General features: G+C 52.7%; 1 protein-coding gene across 1 annotated transcript in view; it reads left to right on the top strand.

Annotated features, from left to right (window-relative positions):
* Positions 1-22,328, top strand: part of ELP3 (elongator acetyltransferase complex subunit 3) — an 87,642-nt gene that overhangs the window by 51,846 nt on the left and 13,468 nt on the right. The window contains exons 10-11 of the mRNA XM_083178833.1: positions 7,310-7,503; positions 21,918-22,008. Coding sequence (XP_083034959.1) covers positions 7,310-7,503; positions 21,918-22,008 — 285 coding nt within the window. The remainder of the gene's footprint in view (positions 1-7,309; positions 7,504-21,917; positions 22,009-22,328) is intronic.

Here is a 22,328-nt window from a genome sequence, read left to right as displayed (position 1 = left end):
CTGTCTGCCTGCGTGCGTGCGCCCTGCCCCTGTCTGTCTGCCTGCGTGCGCCCTGCCCCTGTCTGTCTGCCTGCGTGCGCCCTGCCCCTGTCTGCCTGCGTGCGCCCTGCCCCTGTCTGCCTGCGTGCGCCCTGCCCCTGTCTGCCTGCGTGCGCCCTGCCCCTGTCTGCCTGCCTGCGTGCGCCCTGCCCCTGTCTGCCTGCCTGCGTGCGCCCTGCCCCTGTGTGTCTGTCTGCCTGCGTGCGCCCTGCCCCTGTCTGCCTGCGTGCGCCCTGCCCCTGTCTGCCTGCCTGCGTGCGCCCTGCCCCTGTGTGTCTGCCTGCGTGCGCCCTGCCCCTGTCTGTCTGTCTGCCTGCGTGCGCCCTGCCCCTGTCTGCCTGCGTGCGCCCTGCCCCTGTCTGCCTGCGTGCGCCCTGCCCCTGTCTGCCTGCGTGCGCCCTGCCCCTGTCTGCCTGCGTGCGCCCTGCCCCTGTCTGCCTGCGTGCGCCCTGCCCCTGTCTGCCTGCGTGCGCCCTGCCCCTGTCTGCCTGCGTGCGCCCTGCCCCTGTCTGCCTGCGTGCGCCCTGCCCCTGTCTGCCTGCGTGCGCCCTGCCCCTGTCTGCCTGCGTGCGCCCTGCCCCTGTCTGCCTGCGTGCGCCCTGCCCCTGTCTGCCTGCGTGCGCCCTGTCTGCCTGCGTGCGCCTCTCCCCTGTCTGCCTGCGTGCGCCCTGCCCCTGTCTGCGTGCGCCCTGCCCCTGTCTGCGTGCGCCCTGCCCCTGTCTGCCTGCGTGCGCCCTGCCCCTGTCTGCCTGCGTGCGCCCTGCCCCTGTCTGCCTGCGCCCTGCCCCTGTCTGCGTGCGCCCTGCCCCTGCCTGCGTGCGCCCTGTCTGCCTGCGTGCGCCCTGTCTACCTGCGTGCGCCCTGCCTGCGTGCGCCCTGCCTGCCTGCCTGCGTGCGCCCTGTCTGCCTGTGCGCCCTGTCTGCCTGTGCGCCCTGTCTGCCTGCGTGCGCCCTGTCTGCCTGCGTGCGCCCTGTCTGCCTGCGTGCGCCCTGTCTGCCTGCGTGCGCCCTGTCTGCCTGCGTGCGCCCTGTCTGCCTGCGTGCGCCCTGTCTGCCTGCGTGCGCCCTGTCTGCCCTCGTGCGCCCTGTCTGCCTGCGTGCGCCCTGCCCCTGTCTGCCTGCGTGCGCCCTGCCCCTGTCTGCCTGCGTGCGCCCTGCCCCAGTCTGTCTGCCTGCCTGCGTGCGCCCTGCCCCAGTCTGTCTGCCTGCCTGCGTGCGCCCTGCCCCTGTCTGTCTGCCTGCCTGCGTGCGCCCTGCCCCTGTCTGTCTGCCTGCCTGCGTGCGCCCTGCCCCTGTCTGTCTGCCTGCCTGCGTGCGCCCTGCCCCTGTCTGCCTGCGTGCGTGCGCCCTGCCCCTGTCTGTCTGCCTGCGTGCGTGCGTGCGCCCTGCCCCTGTCTGTCTGCCTGCGCCTCTCCCCTGTCTGCCTGCGTGCGCCTCTCCCCTGTCTGCCTGCGTGCGCCTCTCCCCTGTCTGCCTGCGCGCGCCCTTCCCCTGTCTGCCTGCGCGCGCCCTTCCCCTGTCTGCCTGCGCGCGCCCTTCCCCTGTCTGCCTGCGCGCGCCCTTCCCCTGTCTGCCTGCGCGCGCCCTTCCCCTGTCTGCCTGCCGCGCCCTTCCCCTGTCTGCCTGCGCAGGCACATTTTGTGTAAGAAAGATGCGATCGCATGTAAGTGTGCGCCTGGTTTTACAGCTAGTCATCCCATTGGAAGGTGCCCAATGTGGGATACCCTGGCTGCAGGAGTGCGCCCTCATGTGGTGATGCCAGGGAATACCATCTTCCATGCATGACAGGTCTATGTAGAATGTACAGCCAGGGAAGTTTCCTTTATTAAGTCTTCGCCTCTATGTATCTGGTCATTATGGTTCCCCGATTAGATTAGAGGGAAGCAGGTGTGGATATCCCTTTATTAGTGCCCAGAATGTGTTATATACAGTGGTTGTAGTTGTTCCGGCCACCCTCCGCGTCGCAGAGTCAGCATCCTCCGATCTGCCTCCCCCGGCAAATGGATATTCTACGCTGAACGGCTTTGAGTGTTCGTGGTGCCACAGATAAGATAATTAAAGTAATAGTTGAAATAAATCACAGACTGGCTGAGACAGGATTAATGGGGCTCTGGCTGGTCCTGACACATCATTCCCCAGATCGCGATCAACTCTTCCACTGTTCTGCAGCTCCGCGAGAGTGGGGGGGCGGCGAGGCACCGTAACTGGCCTGCAGGCGAACGCTCATTAATCACCGCTTCTCTGACGGCTGCAGAATTGGACCCGAGAAACAGAAGTCAATACCAGGATGCTGTTTACTAGAGGGAACTTCCAGATCTAAGTACTCTTATCGTCAGCGCTGATATCTCATTATTACACGGCACAGTCAGCAGTGTCCCAGCAATACCATTAGGTACGATGGTGACCTTTGCTTACTGCCACTGTCTGTGCCAGCCCTGTACGCCATCCTGCCTTCCGCTGGTGTCCCCGGTATTACAGAGCCAAATAGATTTATGATCTGAATTAGTAATGGCTCTCGATCCCAGTAGAGCCGCTATTAATTAGCAATGTCCTGTCTATGGTAATGACTTCTTGTAAAGCTATGTCAACAATAGACTGGGAATATCCCCGATGTGCAAACACAACGTACGGAACTTAAAGGTGTTTACACACTGTACGAGTTATTTTTGTAACGATACGCACAATAATTTCGCTAACTATATTATCGTTTAGTGTGTACACAATATATCGTTAACCATGTGCACTCCTGCGGGTCGTTAATGATATAGATAACAATGTTGTCCAATGTGTATGCACGGTATCGTATGTCCAGGAGCATAGGCAGTGCAAAGGAAAATCGTTAGCGATATCGTTAACTAGATCGTATAATCTGTACCCAGTTTAGGGGGTTATTTAATCCGCATTTCTGACTGTCGGAACGTCCCGAGAGTTGGAATCCCGGGCCGTATTTGTTCTGTTCGATTAGGAACTCAACAGTCGGAATCCAATCCGCGGATTGTCAAAAAAAGTCTGTGAATTCGACAATCCGAGGCCGAACTTGTTTCTCTGTTCCTCTGAAGTTTCCCACCGCCAATCTAGACTTCAATGCCTAGTAGTTCTAGATACAATTTTGGGGTACCCCAATTTTTTTTTTTCGTTTTTTTTTTTCATTTATTTGTTACAATTTCAAAATTCAAAAATATCGTAAGACTTCACAAATCCAAATCGCTGCTGCTTTGTGACGGGGATCCGTTTTTTTTTTTTCTTTTTAAATGAACTTCTTGGGTGCAAGGTGGGTGTTGAATCTCCCCCGCCATCAAAGTACAGGAGGCAGGGAGGTACAAACCTTCTAAACAGTATTAGGCAAAGGTATGTGCAACCGATTTCTAATCCAACCTGCGTAAGACTCTGGGCAGGGTGGATTCAGCCGATCGGGAACACTGACACCTAACCAGACACGAACGTTAATTTACATTCTGCCTATAATTACTCTTCTGTGTTTATCAGAAAGAAAAATCCAATTTTTAATATTTGAATGCGCAAAATAGCGAGGCGGTGTTAGTGCATTATACAGTTACAGAACAGGAATAATGTGTCTGCAGTCACTGAATTCTCTGGGGCCCATTTCATTGTGCTATGCCTTTCCAGAGCTCACACTCCCTGATGTCTTTGATAGGTAATCACACTCGTCAGACAAAGCGACTGTCAGAATTATATTTAATGTTATAAAGTAGAATATGTTCTGAGAAATGAATTATAACCACTTCAACAGCTTGTCGGCTGACGGACTCCCACGCTCTGAAGTGCAGCAATGATCTTCCGGCCCCGCAAACTCCCAGACTGTGACCTGAGCGGAACGGCGGAGTCCCGGACTGACAGCTCTCACTCATTCAGATCTACGGCAATAAATGATTATTATATAATGTTCTGGCAGAATGTACAGTATATGTTCCGTATGTCGTATGGCTGACTGGCTTCCCTCTTTTCAAGAAAATTATTTTCTTTTTCGCTTCCTGCGGCTTTTTGCAACTATGGGACAGATTGCGCCGCGCACAACGCCGATATTTGCACATGGGCGATGTTTTTGGAATGCGGAAGCGGGCGCTATGTATTTGTGAATCTTATTTATCCTCATCAGATCTAAGCAAACGTCTGATTCTTCGGGGTGACTGACGCTTATTATTTGTTGGCAAGAACTCTTAAACAAGCGGCAGGAAGAGAGTTCAGTTTGGCCAGATCTGCAAAATTATTCCCGGCATCGCTGCCACCAAACACGACTGCAGCCGTGAGTGGCCACATCCTGTCCGTATTTACCAACATTAACAATGTTGGTGCCGTTGCCTTTGATGTGGCTATTACCCGGTCTCCGGGTTAGTTTGGAGACATCTTCAGTAGGCGCTCAGTGTCTCTACACAATGGTATCAAATGATAGGACACTGGGTGCCCTCAATGACCAGCGCAGAAGAGAGCATTGTCCGTATATGACCTTTCTTTTCTGTAGGATCTCATTCTAGGTACGCCTGCTGTCCCGGCCTCTAGGAATGGGTGCCCGCTCTGATTTGGGGAGAGTACAAACCTTAATCTCGTATACTAGTGATTCTCCCCTCTATTCATCTGTCCCCCAACAGTTATTAGCGTAGGAGCGATTTCTGCAAGACACTGGATCCCAGCTGCAGAATTGAGAGGAGGCTCCTGATTGGACAAGAAAACATTGTTTGGTACACTCGCCCCTCTGATGCAGTTCAGAGTTCTCAGAGAAGTTAAATGGTTTTAAGGCTTTGGCCTGATTACCAGAGACATGGGCTGTTTGGAACTTTAGGTTTCTATTATGATGACATTGGGGATATGCCTGGGTCCACCACCATTTTTTTTAGTGTTGGGAAAAAGAGGTTTTAGATATCACCATAAGATATACAGATGGATAACACACATTTGTGTTACCCAGTGCAAGACCCGATTTGGCACAGAACTATTGTTTCAGTGGTTGTGTAATGTAGTAATCCCCATCATCAGATCTCTGTGTTGTGAGGTGGAACAAGCTGGGTGGAGTAGACGGCCGCCGCCGCCGCTGCCACCAGCTCATCTGTTACATTTTCTGCAACTTGTGCAGTTTATATCTCGAAGTACGAGCGCAATTCCTGTTTGTTGCTTTCTCCTGATTCCAGGATCCAGAGGGACTTCTGGAAAGGGGGGTGCTTCCTTCCCAAAAACCAGCATGGCGCTGTTCGGTTTTAGGTTGGTCCCAGGAGCTATGTTGGAGTCACCACTGTTCCCCTCCTATATAAATAGAGGTTTTAGTCATAGTAAGTACAAAATGTAGTAACAATCCTTCCTTGGGTCCTCACTTGACCCCACCAAACTTTAGTCTTGTGTATAGGGGTTCTCATTCTTGGAGTGATTGGAGATAGAGAAGGCCCACCCTAGGTATATTGGCTCATGTACACGGGCACTGTAATATGGTTGCTAATGTTGGGGTATCATGTGAAACCAACAAATTTGGAAATAAATGAGTATGGCGTTGTTGGTGTATCAGGGACCGCTGTATGACTTTATTTGACGCGTTTCGCCTTTGTTTATCCTGCTTGTTGGTCTGTGTCGTCATCCCCTCGGGAACAGACAAAGTCATTAAAGTCTCACTACAGACAGCATTTCTTTTCCATTATTTATGCTTTGATTTCCTTTGTAGTCCGATGACAAACTGTTTATATATTCATAGCCGCTATAACGCAGTCCACGTGTCGCGTAGTAATTGCCGGCCAGGGACCCTGTAACCGGGCTGCGGTATCGCTGAACATCACAGGCCGAGCCGATTACAGGATAATTGATGAGTCTGGAGCTATAAAGCAGACTGACACATTCACAGCACCCTCAGCAGGTGATAAATGTCCCGCACAGTCGCCGTGTCACCGGTAGATGGGAAATGATGGCGTGATCGGTGTCATGATTGGAGGATTCTGCACTGCCTGCAAATCAAGCTGAAAACCCCAGCAGCAGGCTCTGCTTGTACCGTCATGCTGGGACTTGTAGTTCCATGGCAGATGATGAGTCACACATGTTGTAATTGCATAGGATCTGCACCATGTAGCTTGTGCATGAGCCAGTATTTATGTATCTTACAAGGATGGGATAAGAGGATAGCTCTCAGGCCTTATGGGAGGGATTAATGTAGTGTATTCTGTAGTTACATAACCTAATGTGTTGTGTAATCTTTCCCTCACATCTGTAGCATGTGTTATTTCTCCATAGAAGCGGGATACACACTGTACGATTGTCTGCAATCAGCAGGGAACGCTATGATCTGACAGATGGTTGTATAATATGTACAGTCTCCAAATATTCCGATACATTGTTCTGATTGCACAACTGGATTTTCAGTCCGGACGTTGTACACTGTGATCACTGTTATCTGTGCGGCCTGTGCAGGGACATGAGATCTTACCAGCCAGTCAGGAGGACAGATAATTAGCGGGCTTGGACGAAACGATTATATAGGCCCTTATTCAGATCTGATTGCAGTACAAATTTGTTTGGAAAATGGGCAAAACCATGCTGCACTGCAGGGGGGCAGATGTAACATGTGCAGAGAGTTAGATTTGTGTGAGTTATTTTGTTTCTGTACAGGGCAAATACTGGCTGCATTATTTTTACACTGCAATTTAGATTTCAGTTTCAACACACCCCACCCAAAACAAATTTGTACTGCGATCAGATCTGAATAAGGGCCATAGTGTGTACACGTGACTATCTGAGGTCTTCCTCGGAAGACAAATCACATTAAGTATATCTGGGTACACACTGTATAATGTGCCCATTGACACAGTGTGTACCAAGCCATACAGTGGACACCCAGGGATACAATCTGTACACTGCCATACTGTAGGCACCCTGGGGTACGGTGTGTACCTTGCTGTACAGTGTGTAACCATGGATTCAGTGTTTTTTCTCCAAAGTAGAGTGGGCACCCAGGGATAGGGTGTGTACCCCTCCGGAGGGTGTGTAACCAGGGAAACCGTATGTACCCAGCCGTACAGTGTGCGCCCAGGGATATTGTGTGTACCCTACCGTATGGTGTGTAACCAGGGACACGGTGCGTACCCAGCTGTACAGTGTGTAACCAGGGATACGGTGTGTATCCCACCATACAGTATGTACACCGCGGTGCAGTGGGCACCTAGGAAACGGTGTGTGTACCCCGCCATACAGTGTGTAACCATGGATACAGTGTGCACCCAGCGATACAGCGTATACCCCACCGTTTACTAAAAATGCATCTGCTTTTTCATTGTTGCAGGAGTTTTTTGAAAACCCGGCCTTCCGGCCAGACGGAATGAAGCTCTATCCGACGCTCGTCATCCGAGGGACCGGATTGTACGAACTCTGGAAAACCGGGAGATACCGAAGTTATTCTCCAAGCACGCTGGTAGATTTGGTGGCTCGAATTCTGGCACTGGTTCCTCCCTGGACAAGAGTATACCGGGTACAGAGGTAAGTCTAAAAACACACACAAAAATACCTTATATTAGTCCCAGAATAAAGGGGGGGGGGGAACGACAATTTGCACTGGTCTCCCCTGTCCTTGCACAGGGGGGGGGGGGGGAACGACAATTTGCACTGGTCTCCCCTGCACAGGGGGGGGGGGGGGGGGGGTAGGACAATTTGCACTGGTCTCCCCTGTCCTTGCAGAGAAGATGTTCCGCTTGTGCGCTGCGGTACAGAAGAAACTGCTGTGGTGGTCCTGTCACATGTCACACACCGCCGCGATCTGACAGCAGAATATATGACCTTGCTGTGAACCACAGGCCGGATAAAAGAGACTATCGGATTCCTGAGATCCAATAACAATCAAACCATTAAACAAATACGTTTCATGCTCCATTATAGACTGCGCGCTGGGGACAATGGCCGTACAAGGATAAATGACTTTCCTCTGTATTCCTTCTCCAACATTTAACTGTGCAGATGCTGGAAGGGATCCTCCAGGATTGGGGAATCTGATTTTCCATCTGTCCGCTTTCACATTTAACTCCTGGATGGATGCAGATTGCTATAAAGCAGTGACCCGGAATGGGGTGACATTGTTACTGTGGCTGGTATTAAAGTTGCCCTAAGCCTCCAGAGTTCAGTTGTTGCATGCAGTGTGTGGCCAAGTCCTAGTTTGGTTGCTCTGAAGACAGTGCCATATACCTCTCAGTGATCGTCACTCCCTGGTGCATTACTGAGCGCTTGGTTGGTAAGATTATAGTGTTTGTTTCAGGTTGCTCCCCTGGTGCTGTGCTCAGATTCCAGTGACCCACTGTGTTCCCGCACTGCAGAATGTGATGCGTATGAGTCATTCAGTGGCTACAGACAGACAGTTTGTTTCTTCTGATGTTAAAATAATCAAGATCGCCCGTAATCCAATATTATTCTAGCTGCCTTGGAACTAAACATCCCAGCATGCCCTGACGCACTTTTAGCACGCTCAATAGCAAAACTGGCAAGGGCTTGCTGGGATGTTTAGTTCTACAGCGGTAAGAGGGTACCCCTGTTGTAAAGCATCCCCTTTTATTTGCTCCCTGGTTGGGCGCCACTGATGTGATATCCCTTAGGTGTTGGTTCCGCAGCACCTGTCACTACGTCAGAGCTTGCGTTACCTCTATACCGGAGACTGATTTGCATCCAGGTGACATGCGTATGATCCAGTAGTTGAACAGGATTTATTTCACCCAGAAAGCGGTCTCCCATCTGAGTCCGATGTGGCCCTCAGTGAGCGCTTCCCTGTCGCTGACAATGGCCACAGATCCTGTAAATCCCGTGATGCCGTTCCCTGGCAGAATTTAATTTTTGTCCTGTGTATGTGCTGACGTCGGCCTATTACCTTATAGGTGCCATAAACGGAACGATTTGCTGCACAGCACTATCGCGGTGACGATGCAATGGAACACTTTAGCAAATAGCTGCTTCTTAGGTGTTACCGCTTTCATTTTACTACATTGCACACAGAGGTGCTATATAGTGTGGGGGGCTCATGGGGAGAGTCGTCTGATAGCAGGTGGTGTTCTCATCCCCAGCGCTACTTTCTAAAGCTGGCCATACATCTACAGATCGATTGTCAGATTGGGCTGGTTGTAACAAAATCCTGGTAATGGATGAGAGCAAATGACAGTTGACCATTTGCTGTGAGATTTTGGAAAACTGCCAAATACTGTCATTCAGAAATTACCAGGTTTTTGTTCCATCCAGCCCAATCTGACAATCGATCTGTAGATGTATGGCCACCTTAAAATCTGGTACCCCACAGGATAAAAGAATAAGATGGTATCTGATTTATATATACGTGCGTGTGTGTGCGCGCACGCTCATATTTCTGTACAGAGGACCTGCTGGTATTAATAAGATGTTAGCAGCTCATCCTGGATAGAACCACATTGCACAAGGAGATAAGCCGGTCGCAGATGAATCCGCAACGTTCATTATCTGCATTATTAAGGGGACTCGCTGATTGAACAGTGAATCGCGTTTCCTGAATTACATCGTTATGACGGCGGAAAGCGACAGGCCTATTACCGATAAACCAAGCTCTGCAATTGGGCTTCCGGAGTTTATCTGATCTGAGGATTAGCAAAAACTTAATGTTAAACTTTACAATTATAAAGATACAATCGGAATAGAGCCGCAATTGATTTTTTGGTACTTATGTAGTATCTGGGCTGCCGATTTCTAAATCGGGTCGGATCGGGAGATCGCATCGCATCGCATGCGACCATGCGATTCGATGCGATGCGATGCGATGCGATGACCTGATTTTTCCATAGGAATCAATGTTAAAATGGACTGAGTCCATTTTAACATGGAATTCAATGGGAAAAATGGGTCCTTTTCATACCCCTACTATCCAAGTGGGCATGGAGTTGGATATAAACCTGTGGCGAGCGTAGCGAGCCACCGAGCCCGAAGCGTGGCGAGCGAAGCGAGCCCCGCGAGGGGACGAATACCGTCCCCTCGCGGGGCTCGCTTCGCTCGCCACGCTTCGGGCTCGGTGGCTCGCTACGCCCGCCACAGGTTTATATCCAACTCCATGCCCACTTGGATAGTAGGGGTATGAAAAGGACCCATTTTTCCATAGGAATCATTTTAACATTGATTCCTATGGAAAAATCGGGTCATCGCATCCGATATCGGATGCGATGCGATGCGATGCGATATCGCATCGCATCGCATCTGATTGTATGCCTTAACTTAAGGCATACAATCAAAAAATCGGCAGCCCAGATACTACATAAGTACCGATTTTTTTATAAAAAAAATGGCCAAAAAAAACTCGGCACCGCTGATATAAATGTTATATCTAAGAGTAATTCCTCTTGTACCTCACGTCTGTCTTCTTTCCCGTTACATGTATGTGCACGTAGGCTGTGTTTAATGCACTCTGTTCCCTGCCGTGTATGTACTATGTAGCAGTAATAAGTCCGCTGGCCTTGTCACCTGTATATAGAAAGTGACACCTCTGCAATCCCGTTTCTCTGTATCCGAGGGTAGTAAATGTGTTCTTTCCGTATGAGATGTGACGCCCGGGGGTTCTGCTTTCTTACACCCAGGAATGGTTCATGTTCCTGACGTTACATCGAGTTGTGATTCCACCTCAGCAAGAGCGGTTCTGTAGCTGTGTTGTAGAACTCACTGTGGGGGTTATTCAAATCTGATCGCAGCCCTGCGATCCCGCAAGGCATCCGATTATCGAACAATGTGTACTGATCGCTGCGCTGGGCCGTTCAACGAAACATATCTGTCTTTTTTTTTTCTAATCGCAAGCGGTTTGCAAGTTGATTGACAGTAAGGCGCCATTTGTGGGCGTCACCCAGATGTTTTCTGGGAGTGTCACGAAGAATGTAGGCATGCCAGCCACTGAATAACCCCCTTTGACTGCTATGAGAGGGAGCATTATATATGAAATGATTGGACCCCGCAGATGCCCGCTGGGCATGGACAGTGCTGACCTTGGAGAACGATCGGGTCCTTTCCAGACTTTTGTTATCTCTACATAGGATGACACCTTGGTGGCTGATTTCCCATAACCGTTATGTACCTGTCCGGCGTGTACCAACTGGTGGCATGCTAATATCCTATTGTGATGTCAGCTGTAGCCTGGCGTGGCGATGGCACCTCACACTCTCGCCTTCAGGGCTGGTCCTCCTATATCAGTGGCCATCACCGCCAATCTTCCTCATCCTCTGTGCAGGAAGGAGGCTCCTCTCCCAATATGCTGCCAATTCTGCCCATCTTCACATGACTGGACTGACCTACCCCAAATCCCTTCCAATGGGCCACCAGTGACAAATCTGAATTTTTAGTCATGTGGAATACCCCACCTATTAAATGGCACTATTGTCGCCTTTCCTTTAAGCGGCTGTTCAGGGTGGAGGCAGCCATCTTGTGCACCCAGCCAATAGTCTGACATCCGTTCGCTAGTGACCTCACCTAAGGCCGGAGATGATTTGTGGCCTGGGCCAATATACAGCCACCATATCGCCCGCAAAGCCTCTTCCTGTCTGTGTTTTGCCCACTTTAGTCACTGGTAGGTGTGAGAAAGGTGCAGGGCCATCCACCCCTTGTTCCCTGCGTCCTACACCATAGCCATGCATATAGGCTTCTTCCTAACCCCCCACAGCCTATCCGTTGCCCTCGTCCTCTCTCTCTCTCTCTCTCTCTCGTTGTTGAGTGAGATTCCCGTCTTCCTTATGATTGACCTCGTAATTATTTTGGTTAATAATGTCCCCGGAGCGTTTGTAGAGGAGAGAAGTCCTTCTCTGTGCTCACGCCGTCTCCGCTCTGTGCTCGCGCCGTCTCCTCTCTGTGCTCGCGCCGTCTCCTCTCTGTGCTCGCGCCGTCTCCTCTCTGTGCTCGCGCCGTCTCCTCTCTGCGCTCGCGCCGTCTCCGCTCTGCGCTCGCGCCGTCTCCGCTCTGCGCTCGCGCCGTCTCCTCTCTGCGCTCGCGCCGTCCTCTCTGCGCTCGCGCCGTCTCCTCTCTGCGCTCGCGCCGTCTCCTCTCTGCGCTCGCGCCGTCTCCTCTCTGCGCTCGCGCCGTCTCCTCTCTGCGCTCGCGCCGTCTCCTCTCTGCGCTCGCGCCGTCTCCTCTCTGCGCTCGCGCCGTCTCCTCTCTGCGCTCGCGCCGTCTCCTCTCTGCGCTCGCGCCGTCTCCTCTCTGCGCTCGCGCCGTCTCCTCTCTGCGCTCGCGCCGTCTCCTCTCTGCGCTCGCGCCGTCTCCTCTCTGCGCTCGCGCCGTCTCCTCTCTGCGCTCGCGCCGTCTCCTCTCTGCGCTCGCGCCGTCTCCTCTCTGCGCTCACGCCGTCTCCTCTCTGCGCTCACGCCGTCTCCTCTCTGCGCTCACGCCGTCTCCTCTCTGTATGTCCTCACAGCGACATGCATTCATTGTTATTTTCATCACCTATACCTCCCCCTTGCTAAGAGGTCTTTTTGATATTCAAGTCGTATCGGATGCCACAGTTCCATAATTAGCCCCAGCTGGAGATGCGATGCTCTCCATTAGAACTCTCAGATCCCTTTGTGTGGCCCAGATGTTCAAAGCCTCTGCTCTCATCGAACGTGGTGTCTCGCACTACAAGTGTCCCCTGGAGTGGTTCAGCTACAAAGAGTGACGGATGACTGTTCTCTAATGGGGCTGTCTCTTATCTTCTGGAGAGTCCGGGGCGCTCTGTCACTTTATTATTTGTGTCTGTGTTTAAGACAAACCTCATTGCTGGGATCTTACCTATGCCATTGTGTAGCCATGTGCTTGCGGGGACACGCCCCCCCCCCCCCCCCCCCTCCGCCGATGACTTTAATTATTTGACGTACCCTCTTGTAACTTTTACTATGGTCATGTTCTGCGCTTCTGTGTTAGAAGACCGATCTGTGCTGTCCAGGGATAACACAAGAATCAGCTCTGTAGTATATACATTAGAGAGCCATGTAATCACCCCCTCGGCCTGCTGATATATAGACGTGGCTGAAGGTGACGACCTCAGGAACCCTCCTATGTTACTGCATGTTGTGTAGGTCTGTTACTCCTGAGGGAGACCCGGAATCTTGGAGGATACGCATCAGTGATTGCATCATTTCCTATGATGATGATGTCATCGGTCAGGGTGCTGTTACACATTGGCTAAGCAAGTGTTATAGCACAGCAATGCTGATCGTGTTACTCTGTAACGATTGCCCCCACTCACAGAATGCACCTCGTACAGGGGGTAACCAGTGCCTCATGCCTCCTTAGTTGCTAGAGAAATGGGGATACGGTCATTGGGTCGCCAGCAAGTATGTCGACATGACTAAAGGTCGACATGCAGGAAGGTCGACAGGATCATTAGGTCGACATGGGGAAGGTTGGCGGTCAGAAAGTCGACATGGTGGGTTTTTTGGGGGTGACATGTGCCGACAGGCGGTATTTTATGCCCTACCATCCACTAGGGCGTGGCGGGAGAATAAAATAGTGTGCCGAGAGCATGGCGAGCGCAGCGGGGGTATGTTTCGGTGGACACGACATGTGCCGACAGGCATTTATTTCATACGTTTTAGTGTTTATGTTGACTGTGTCGACTTTCGGGTAAAAATAAGTGGCAAAAAAAAAACCATGTTGACTTTTTCAATGTCGACCTAATGACCCTATCGACCTAACCCATGTCGACCTTCCAGCATGTTGACCTTAAGTTATGTTGACCTTTTTGCATGTTGACCTAGTGGTGTCGACCTAATGATTGTCGACCTACTTGCTGGGGACCTAATGATCCATAACCGAGAAATGATTGACGCTCTGTGTGTAGGTGGCGGATAAGTTCCTGCGGGGGTTAGTTACCATGTAATACAGCAGAGGCGGCACATTATACTGTACCGGGAGCACCTATTGCAGACGCTCTGTGTGTAGGTGGCGGATAAGTTCCTGCGGGGGTTAGTCACCCTGTAATACAGCAGAGGCGGCACATTATACTGTACCGGGAGCACCTATTGCAGACGCTCTGTGTGTAGGTGGCGGATCAGTTCCTGCGGGGGTTAGTTACCCTGTAATACAGCAGAGGCGGCACATTATACTGTACCGGGAGCACCTATTGCAGACGCTCTGTGTGTAGGTGGCGGATAAGTTCCTGCGGGGGTTAGTCACCCTGTAACACAGCAGAGGCGGCACATTATACTGTACCGGGAGCACCTATTGCAGACGCTCTGTGTGTAGGTGGCGGATCAGTTCCTGCGGGGGTTAGTTACCCTGTAATACAGCAGAGGCGGCACATTATACTGTACCGGGAGCACCTATTGCAGACGCTCTGTGTGTAGGTAGCGGATCAGTTCCTGCGGGGGTTAGTTACCCTGTAATACAGCAGAGGCGGCACATTATACTGTACCGGGAGCACCTATTGCAGACGCTCTGTGTGTAGGTGGCGGATCAGTTCCTGCGGGGGTTAGTTACCATGTAATACAGCAGAGGCGGCACATTATACTGTAGCGGGAGCACCTATTGCAGACGCTCTGTGTGTAGGTGGCGGATCAGTTCCTGCGGGGGTTAGTCACCCTGTAATACAGCAGAGGCGGCACATTATACTGTACCGGGAGCACCTATTGCAGACGCTCTGTGTGTAGGTGGCGGATCAGTTCCTGCGGGGGTTAGTTACCCTGTAATACAGCAGAGGCGGCACATTATACTGTACCGGGAGCACCTATTGCAGACGCTCTGTGTGTAGGTGGCGGATCAGTTCCTGCGGGGGTTAGTTACCCTGTAATACAGCAGAGGCGGCACATTATACTGTACCGGGAGCACCTATTGCAGACGCTCTGTGTGTAGGTGGCGGATCAGTTCCTGCGGGGGTTAGTTACCCTGTAATACAGCAGAGGCGGCACATTATACTGTACCGGGAGCACCTATTGCAGACGCTCTGTGTGTAGGTGGCGGATCAGTTCCTGCGGGGGTTAGTTACCCTGTAATACAGCAGAGGCGGCACATTATACTGTACCGGGAGCACCTATTGCAGACGCTCTGTGTGTAGGTGGCGGATCAGTTCCTGCTGGGGCTAGTTACCCTGTAATACAGCAGAGGCGGCACATTATACTGTGCCGGGAGCACCTATTGCAGACGCTCTGTGTGTAGGTGGCGGATCAGTTCCTGCGGGGGTTAGTTACCCTGTAATACAGCAGAGGCGGCACATTATACTGTAGCGGGAGCACCTATTGCAGACGCTCTGTGTGTAGGTGGCGGATCAGTTCCTGCGGGGGTTAGTTACCCTGTAATACAGCAGAGGCGGCACATTATACTGTACCGGGAGCACCTATTGCAGACGCTCTGTGTGTAGGTGGCGGATCAGTTCCTGCGGGGGTTAGTTACCATGTAATACAGCAGAGGCGGCACATTATACTGTGCCGGGAGCACCTATTGCAGACGCTCTGTGTGTAGGTGGCGGATAAGTTCCTGCGGGGGCTAGTTACCATGTAATACAGCAGAGGCGGCACATTATACTGTGCCGGGAGCACCTATTGCAGACGCTCTGTGTGTGTAGGTGGCGGATCAGTTCCTGCGGGGGTTAGTTACCATGTAATACAGCAGAGGCGGCACATTATACTGTACCGGGAGCACCTACTGCAGACGCTCTGTGTGTAGGTGGCGGATAAGTTCCTGCGGGGGTTAGATACCCTGTAATACAGCAGAGGCGGCACATTATACTGTACCGGGAGCACCTACTGCAGACGCTCTGTGTGTAGGTGGCGGATCAGTTCCTGCGGGGGTTAGTTACCCTGTAATACAGCAGAGGCGGCACATTATACTGTACCGGGAGCACCTACTGCAGACGCTCTGTGTGTAGGTGGCGGATCAGTTCCTGCGGGGGTTAGTTACCCTGTAATACAGCAGAGGCGGCACATTATACTGTACCGGGAGCACCTATTGCAGACGCTCTGTGTGTAGGTGGCGGATCAGTTCCTGCGGGGGTTAGTCACCCTGTAATACAGCAGAGGCGGCACATTATACTGTACCGGGAGCACCTACTGCAGACGCTCTGTGTGTAGGTGGCGGATCAGTTCCTGCGGGGGTTAGTTACCCTGTAATACAGCAGAGGCGGCACATTATACTGTACCGGGAGCACCTATTGCAGACGCTCTGTGTGTAGGTGGCGGATCAGTTCCTGCGGGGGTTAGTTACCCTGTAATACAGCAGAGGCGACACATTATACTGTGCCGGGAGCACCTATTGCAGACGCTCTGTGTGTAGGTGGCGGATAAGTTCCTGCGGGGGTTAGTCACCCTGTAATACAGCAGAGGCGGCACATTATACTGTACCGGGAGCACCTATTGCAGACGCTCTGTGTGTAGGTGGCGGATCAGTTCCTGCGGGGGTTAGTTACCCTGTAATACAGCAGAGGCGGCACATTATACTGTACCGGGAGCACCTATTGCAGACGCTCTGTGTGTAGGTGGCGGATCAGTTCCTGCGGGGGTTAGTCACCCTGTAATACAGCAGAGGTGGCACATTATACTGTACCGGGAGCACCTACTGCAGACGCTCTGTGTGTAGGTGGCGGATCAGTTCCTGCGGGGGTTAGTCACCCTGTAATACAGCACAGGCGGCACATTATACTGTGCCGGGAGCACCTATTGCAGACGCTCTGTGTGTAGGTGGCGGATAAGTTCCTGCGGGGGTTAGTTACCCTGTAATACAGCAGAGGCGGCACATTATACTGTACCGGGAGCACCTATTGCAGACGCTCTGTGTGTAGGTGGCGGATAAGTTCCTGCGGGGGTTAGTCACCCTGTAATACAGCAGAGGCGGCACATTATACTGTAGCGGGAGCACCTATTGCAGACGCTCTGTGTGTGTAGGTGGCGGATAAGTTCCTGCGGGGGCTAGTCACCCTGTAATACAGCACAGGCGGCACATTATACTGTACCGGGAGCACCTATTGCAGACGCTCTGTGTGTGTAGGTGGCGGATAAGTTCCTGCGGGGGCTAGTCACCCTGTAATACAGCAGAGGCGGCACATTATACTGTACCGGGAGCACCTATTGCAGACGCTCTGTGTGTGTAGGTGGCGGATAAGTTCCTGCGGGGGCTAGTCACCCTGTAATACAGCACAGGCGGCACATTATACTGTACCGGGAGCACCTATTGCAGACGCTCTGTGTGTAGGTGGCGGATAAGTTCCTGCGGGGGCTAGTCACCCTGTAATACAGCAGAGGCGGCACATTATACTGTACCGGGAGCACCTATTGCAGACGCTCTGTGTGTAGGTGGCGGATCAGTTCCTGCGGGGGTTAGTCACCCTGTAATACAGCAGAGGCGGCACATTATACTGTACCGGGAGCACCTACTGCAGACGCTCTGTGTGTAGGTGGCGGATAAGTTCCTGCGGGGGTTAGTTACCCTGTAATACAGCAGAGGCGGCACATTATACTGTAGCGGGAGCACCTATTGCAGACGCTCTGTGTGTAGGTGGCGGATCAGTTCCTGCGGGGGTTAGTCACCCTGTAATACAGCAGAGGCGGCACATTATACTGTACCGGGAGCACCTACTGCAGACGCTCTGTGTGTAGGTGGCGGATAAGTTCCTGCGGGGGTTAGATACCCTGTAATACAGCAGAGGCGGCACATTATACTGTACCGGGAGCACCTACTGCAGACGCTCTGTGTGTAGGTGGCGGATAAGTTCCTGCGGGGGTTAGTTACCCTGTAATACAGCAGAGGCGGCACATTATACTGTACCGGGAGCACCTATTGCAGACGCTCTGTGTGTAGGTGGCGGATCAGTTCCTGTGGGGGTTAGTCACCCTGTAACACAGCAGAGGCGGCACATTATACTGTAGCGGGAGCACCTATTGCAGACGCTCTGTGTGTAGGTGGCGGATCAGTTCCTGCGGGGGTTAGTTACCCTGTAATACAGCAGAGGCGGCACATTATACTGTACCGGGAGCACCTATTGCAGACGCTCTGTGTGTAGGTAGCGGATCAGTTCCTGCGGGGGTTAGTCACCCTGTAATACAGCAGAGGCGGCACATTATACTGTGCCGGGAGCACCTATTGCAGACGCTCTGTGTGTAGGTGGCGGATCAGTTCCTGCGGGGGTTAGTTACCCTGTAATACAGCAGAGGCGGCACATTATACTGTACCGGGAGCACCTATTGCAGACGCTCTGTGTGTGTAGGTGGCGGATCAGTTCCTGCGGGGGTTAGTTACCCTGTAATACAGCAGAGGCGGCACATTATACTGTAGCGGGAGCACCTATTGCAGACGCTCTGTGTGTAGGTGGCGGATCAGTTCCTGCGGGGGTTAGTTACCCTGTAATACAGCAGAGGCGGCACATTATACTGTACCGGGAGCACCTATTGCAGACGCTCTGTGTGTAGGTGGCGGATAAGTTCCTGCGGGGGTTAGTCACCCTGTAATACAGCAGAGGCGGCACATTATACTGTGCCGGGAGCACCTATTGCAGACGCTCTGTGTGTAGGTGGCGGATAAGTTCCTGCGGGGGTTAGTCACCCTGTAATACAGCAGAGGCGGCACATTATACTGTACCGGGAGCACCTATTGCAGACGCTCTGTGTGTAGGTGGCGGATCAGTTCCTGCGGGGGTTAGTCACCCTGTAACACAGCAGAGGCGGCACATTATACTGTAGCGGGAGCACCTATTGCAGACGCTCTGTGTGTAGGTGGCGGATCAGTTCCTGCGGGGGTTAGTCACCCTGTAATACAGCAGAGGCGGCACATTATACTGTACCGGGAGCACCTATTGCAGACGCTCTGTGTGTAGGTGGCGGATAAGTTCCTGCGGGGGTTAGTTACCCTGTAATACAGCAGAGGCGGCACATTATACTGTACCGGGAGCACCTACTGCAGACGCTCTGTGTGTAGGTGGCGGATCAGTTCCTGCGGGGGTCAGTTACCCTGTAATACAGCTGAGGCGACACATTATACTGTACCGGGAGCACCTATTGCAGACGCTCTGTGTGTAGGTGGCGGATCAGTTCCTGCGGGGGTTAGTCACCCTGTAATACAGCAGAGGCGGCACATTATACTGTACCGGGAGCACCTATTGCAGACGCTCTGTGTGTAGGTGGCGGATCAGTTCCTGCGGGGGTTAGTTACCCTGTAATACAGCAGAGGCGGCACATTATACTGTACCGGGAGCACCTATTGCAGACGCTCTGTGTGTAGGTGGCGGATCAGTTCCTGCGGGGGTTAGTCACCCTGTAATACAGCAGAGGCGGCACATTATACTGTACCGGGAGCACCTACTGCAGACGCTCTGTGTGTAGGTGGCGGATAAGTTCCTGCGGGGGTTAGTTACCCTGTAATACAGCAGAGGCGGCACATTATACTGTAGCGGGAGCACCTATTGCAGACGCTCTGTGTGTAGGTGGCGGATCAGTTCCTGCGGGGGTTAGTCACCCTGTAATACAGCAGAGGCGGCACATTATACTGTACCGGGAGCACCTACTGCAGACGCTCTGTGTGTAGGTGGCGGATAAGTTCCTGCGGGGGTTAGATACCCTGTAATACAGCAGAGGTGGCACATTATACTGTACCGGGAGCACCTATTGCAGACGCTCTGTGTGTAGGTGGCGGATCAGTTCCTGCGGGGGTTAGTCACCCTGTAACACAGCAGAGGCGGCACATTATACTGTGCCGGGAGCACCTATTGCAGACGCTCTGTGTGTAGGTGGCGGATCAGTTCCTGCGGGGGTTAGTTACCCTGTAATACAGCAGAGGCGGCACATTATACTGTAGCGGGAGCACCTATTGCAGACGCTCTGTGTGTAGGTGGCGGATCAGTTCCTGCGGGGGTTAGTTACCCTGTAATACAGCAGAGGCGGCACATTATACTGTACCGGGAGCACCTATTGCAGACGCTCTGTGTGTAGGTGGCGGATCAGTTCCTGCGGGGGTTAGTTACCCTGTAATACAGCAGAGGCGGCACATTATACTGTACCGGGAGCACCTATTGCAGACGCTCTGTGTGTAGGTGGCGGATCAGTTCCTGCGGGGGTTAGTCACCCTGTAATACAGCAGAGGCGGCACATTATACTGTACCGGGAGCACCTATTGCAGACGCTCTGTGTGTAGGTGGCGGATCAGTTCCTGCGGGGGTTAGTCACCCTGTAATACAGCAGAGGCGGCACATTATACTGTACCGGGAGCACCTATTGCAGACGCTCTGTGTGTAGGTGGCGGATAAGTTCCTGCGGGGGTTAGATACCCTGTAATACAGCAGAGGCGGCACATTATACTGTACCGGGAGCACCTATTGCAGACGCTCTGTGTGTAGGTAGCGGATCAGTTCCTGCGGGGGTTAGTTACCCTGTAATACAGCAGAGGCGGCACATTATACTGTACCGGGAGCACCTATTGCAGACGCTCTGTGTGTAGGTGGCGGATCAGTTCCTGCGGGGGTTAGTCACCCTGTAATACAGCAGAGGCGGCACATTATACTGTAGCGGGAGCACCTATTGCAGACGCTCTGTGTGTAGGTGGCGGATAAGTTCCTGCGGGGGTTAGTTACCCTGTAATACAGCAGAGGCGGCACATTATACTGTACCGGGAGCACCTATTGCAGACGCTCTGTGTGTAGGTAGCGGATCAGTTCCTGCGGGGGTTAGTTACCCTGTAATACAGCAGAGGCGGCACATTATACTGTACCGGGAGCACCTATTGCAGACGCTCTGTGTGTAGGTGGCGGATCAGTTCCTGCGGGGGTTAGTCACCCTGTAATACAGCAGAGGCGGCACATTATACTGTACCGGGAGCACCTATTGCAGACGCTCTGTGTGTAGGTGGCGGATCAGTTCCTGCGGGGGTTAGTCACCCTGTAATACAGCAGAGGCGGCACATTATACTGTACCGGGAGCACCTATTGCAGACGCTCTGTGTGTAGGTGGCGGATAAGTTCCTGCGGGGATTAGTTACCCTGTAATACAGCAGAGGCGGCACATTATACTGTACCGGGAGCACCTATTGCAGACGCTCTGTGTGTAGGTGGCGGATCAGTTCCTGCGGGGGTTAGTTACCCTGTAATACAGCAGAGGCGGCACATTATACTGTACCGGGAGCACCTATTGCAGACGCTCTGTGTGTAGGTGGCGGATCAGTTCCTGCGGGGGTTAGTTACCCTGTAATACAGCAGAGGCGGCACATTATACTGTGCCGGGAGCACCTATTGCAGACGCTCTGTGTGTAGGTGGCGGATCAGTTCCTGCGGGGGTTAGTCACCCTGTAATACAGCAGAGGCGGCACATTATACTGTACCGGGAGCACCTATTGCAGACGCTCTGTGTGTAGGTGGCGGATCAGTTCCTGCGGGGGTTAGTCACCCTGTAATACAGCAGAGGCGGCACATTATACTGTAGCGGGAGCACCTATTGCAGACGCTCTGTGTGTAGGTGGCGGATCAGTTCCTGCGGGGGTTAGTTACCCTGTAATACAGCAGAGGCGACACATTATACTGTACCGGGAGCACCTATTGCAGACGCTCTGTGTGTAGGTGGCGGATCAGTTCCTGCGGGGGTTAGTCACCCTGTAATACAGCAGAGGCGGCACATTATACTGTACCGGGAGCACCTATTGCAGACGCTCTGTGTGTAGGTAGCGGATCAGTTCCTGCGGGGGTTAGTTACCCTGTAATACAGCAGAGGCGGCACATTATACTGTAGCGGGAGCACCTATTGCAGACGCTCTGTGTGTAGGTGGCGGATCAGTTCCTGCGGGGGTTAGTTACCCTGTAATACAGCAGAGGCGACACATTATACTGTACCGGGAGCACCTATTGCAGACGCTCTGTGTGTAGGTGGCAGATCAGTTCCTGCGGGGGTTAGTCACCCTGTAATACAGCAGAGGCGGCACATTATACTGTACCGGGAGCACCTATTGCAGCATTATAACCTCCTTCTGCCTTGCAGAGACATTCCGATGCCACTGGTGAGCTCTGGGGTGGAGCACGGTAACCTGAGGGAGCTGGCGCTAGCCCGGATGAAGGATCTAGGCACAGAGGTAAGACATCCGGAGAGACCCCTGGTAATTACAGAGGGTATAGAGCTGGGACCGCTTGCTATCAGGTGACAGGTGCCAATCTAGCCTTATAGTAGGGTCTTACATAGGCGGGTGCCCGCGTGTCTGTACTCACCAGTTTACTATGCAGCGTTACATTCAGAGAATTGTGATTGTGCTCTGCAGAATACAGCAGGTGCCATGTGCGGAGGCGGTGGGAACTTGTACATTGGTGAATCGGTGTCACACGCACTTTGTGTTGGGGGGAATGGTATGAGGGTAGAGGTGGTCGCTGGTGTGACAGGGTGGGTCAGTAACCCAGA

This window comes from Crinia signifera, chromosome 3, assembly GCF_055691185.1.
Source record: "Crinia signifera chromosome 3, ASM5569118v1, whole genome shotgun sequence".
NCBI classification, from domain to species: Eukaryota; Metazoa; Chordata; class Amphibia; order Anura; family Myobatrachidae; genus Crinia; species Crinia signifera.
The sequence above is the reverse complement of the archived record's forward strand: the minus strand, read 5'-3'. Positions and strand labels throughout refer to the sequence as shown.